This window comes from Palaemon carinicauda, chromosome 37, assembly GCF_036898095.1.
Source record: "Palaemon carinicauda isolate YSFRI2023 chromosome 37, ASM3689809v2, whole genome shotgun sequence".
NCBI classification, from domain to species: domain Eukaryota; kingdom Metazoa; phylum Arthropoda; class Malacostraca; order Decapoda; family Palaemonidae; genus Palaemon; species Palaemon carinicauda.
The window spans coordinates 2,398,496-2,400,995 of record NC_090761.1 but is presented as its reverse complement, the minus strand read 5'-3'; the positions used below and the strand labels follow the sequence as shown (position 1 = coordinate 2,400,995).

The 2,500-nt window shown below is 40.5% G+C and overlaps 1 protein-coding gene across 1 annotated transcript in view; it reads left to right on the top strand.

Annotated features, from left to right (window-relative positions):
* The first annotated feature begins 329 nt into the window (after positions 1 to 329).
* LOC137628956 (uncharacterized) overlaps positions 330 to 2,500 on the top strand; it is a 10,838-nt gene continuing 8,667 nt past the window's right edge. The window contains exons 1-2 of the mRNA XM_068360210.1: positions 330 to 1,067; positions 1,497 to 1,595. Of these exons, the coding sequence (XP_068216311.1) occupies positions 330 to 1,067; positions 1,497 to 1,595 (837 nt within the window). The remainder of the gene's footprint in view (positions 1,068 to 1,496; positions 1,596 to 2,500) is intronic.

The window sequence follows — 2,500 nt, the reverse complement described above, 5'->3', positions numbered from 1 at the left end:
GCAAGTGAGGTCGTTGGCACGTGCCTCACATATCTTATTGGACGGCTCGGAATGTTAGCAGTCAGGATTTACCTACCAGATAAGTCTATATGAGTGAAGATCAACGCAGGAGCCAGCGTTTCGCTTATTGAAAAAGGAATCTCATCAAACCCACCACAGTCAGTAGCATCCATCATCCTCGACACACCAGGAGGAAATAAACTACAGGAGAGACATACAATGATCGTAAATTTTAAGGTGGGATCTGTGAAGTTTACACATGATTTTTTTTTGTCTTGCCCACCTTGGGAATTCCAGGAATTGAGGCTATACTTGGTTTGGATTTTATAATGAGTAATCAAATATACATTTACTGGGAAAAGGATGGAATAACAGTAGAAGCAGGAATGTTAATTTTACCGATAGGAAGTCATGAGAGATTAAGTGCTTGTGTGGGGAAGGAGAGACTATTAAGTAAGGTAACAGCTGTACCTAAAAGAGGAGAAGTATTTCCTCCCCAGACACTTACGAGCATATCAGTGACCCTTCGTCAGCCTCTTCCGGAGGGAGCTAAGGGCCTAGTTAAACCCCATGATAAATGGGCATATGTAGTCTTAGAGGGCTTGTCAGAAATAAAAGAGAACAGAGCGGGCATAACAATAATTAATTTGTCAAATAAAAGAGTTGTGTTAGGTAGTGATTCTATGTGTGAATTGGAGATATCTAAAATTGCTGATAATGGGATCTTGGGAGCCACAATTCCAGCCCGCACAGGCGAACGCACTCAGAACTTAATTATGCAAGCGCGAAAACTATGTCCACCAGAATATCTACCTGTATTTATTAACATTGTTGATAATTATTCCGATGTCATTGAAGATGAGCCATCCGGGAGGATTGATCAATTTCCCCTTAGCATTGAAACTGGGCAGGTGGAGCCAATCAGGTCTAGGCCTTATAAGGTAACCATTCATTTCCAGGGAGAGATAGATAGGGAAATTAGTAAATTAAGGGATCAAAGGATTATTGAAAAGAGCGAATCCCCCTGGGCTTCTCCAATTGTAGTTGTTAGGAAAAAGAATGGCTCGGTAAGATTGTGTGTTGATTATAGGAAGTTGAATGCAGTCACTAAGGATAATGCATTTCCATTGCCCTCGATCGAAGAATTACTTGTGAAGGTACGGGATTGTAAATATTTTACAACTATCGATTTAAAATCTCAAATACCCATTCAGGAAGACAGTAAATGTTAAACAGCATTTATAGCTAACAATCAACTATTTCTGTTAAATTTTCTTCCTTTCGTTGTTAAAAATGCTCCATGTCATTTTTCTAGAGTAATGATGGCAGTTTTGTCTCCCTTAATTGGCCATGATGTTCATGTTTATTTAGACAATATCATAATTACAGGGAAAATGGCCGAAGAACATAATAATAATATTTGTAAAGTTTTACAAGCATTGCGACGTAATGGTAGGAAAATAAATTTGTCAATGTGCAGATTTTTCTGTAAACAGGTCGAGTTTCTAGGTCATATGATAATCCCAGAAGGTATCCAACCCTGCCCCAGTAAAGTAGCGGCTATTAGAGATTTCCCTAGGCCACGTAACCTTAAGGTAGTAGCTGGGTTCCTTGGGCTCGCTGGATATTACCGTAAATTCATAAGAGGTTTTGGAAAGATAGCGAGACCCTTAGGTGCTTTAAAGAAACAAAAAGTAATAAATTGGGGAGTGGAAGAAGAAAGGGCATTTAACTATTTGAAATCTGCCTTACCAAGACTTACTCGATTATCCTAGATTTGATCGCCTGTTTTTAGTGACAACAGATGCGAGTAGCATAGCTATTGGTGGCGTAAATTCTCAACGAGATGATAAAGGTAGAGAGCGACCCATTTGTTTTTTCTTCCAGGGCATTAAAAGGTGCAGAGAAGAATTATAGTACATTCCATCATGAGGCATTGGCTATTCTTTGGGTTCTAGAGAGGCATCGGTTCTTTTTATTAGGTCAGCCGATAGAGTTGCAAAGTGATCATCGCCCCTTACGCTATTTATTTTACAAAGGAGACTTGATGTCTAGACAAGCAAGATAGATTGAAAGATTGCTAGAGTTTAACATAAAGGGGTTTGACCACATAGAGGGTAATGCTAATAAGGTAGCTGATGCCCTCTCTTGGGCGCAAAAGAGGAACGAAAAACGAAACCAAAATATTGAAGGCCCCCATCAAAATAGAAAACGGGATGTGAATTCACGCAAGGAAATATCAGAAAATGAGATCCACGAGAGAGAGAGAGAGAGAGAGAGAGAGAGAGAGAGAGAGGGAGAGAGAGAGGGGGGGGGGGGAATAGTGAAGATTAATGCATGTGGGTGGTCGAGGACATGACCAGGGGTGTCCAGAATGAGTACTCTGATGATGCAGGGAGGTTGGTGCATAAAGGAAGTCCGAGAGGGACAGAAAAAGGAGGAATGGATGGAAAGAGTGCGAGCAGTGATTAAAGGGGAATCAGAGGGTTATCCATCATTT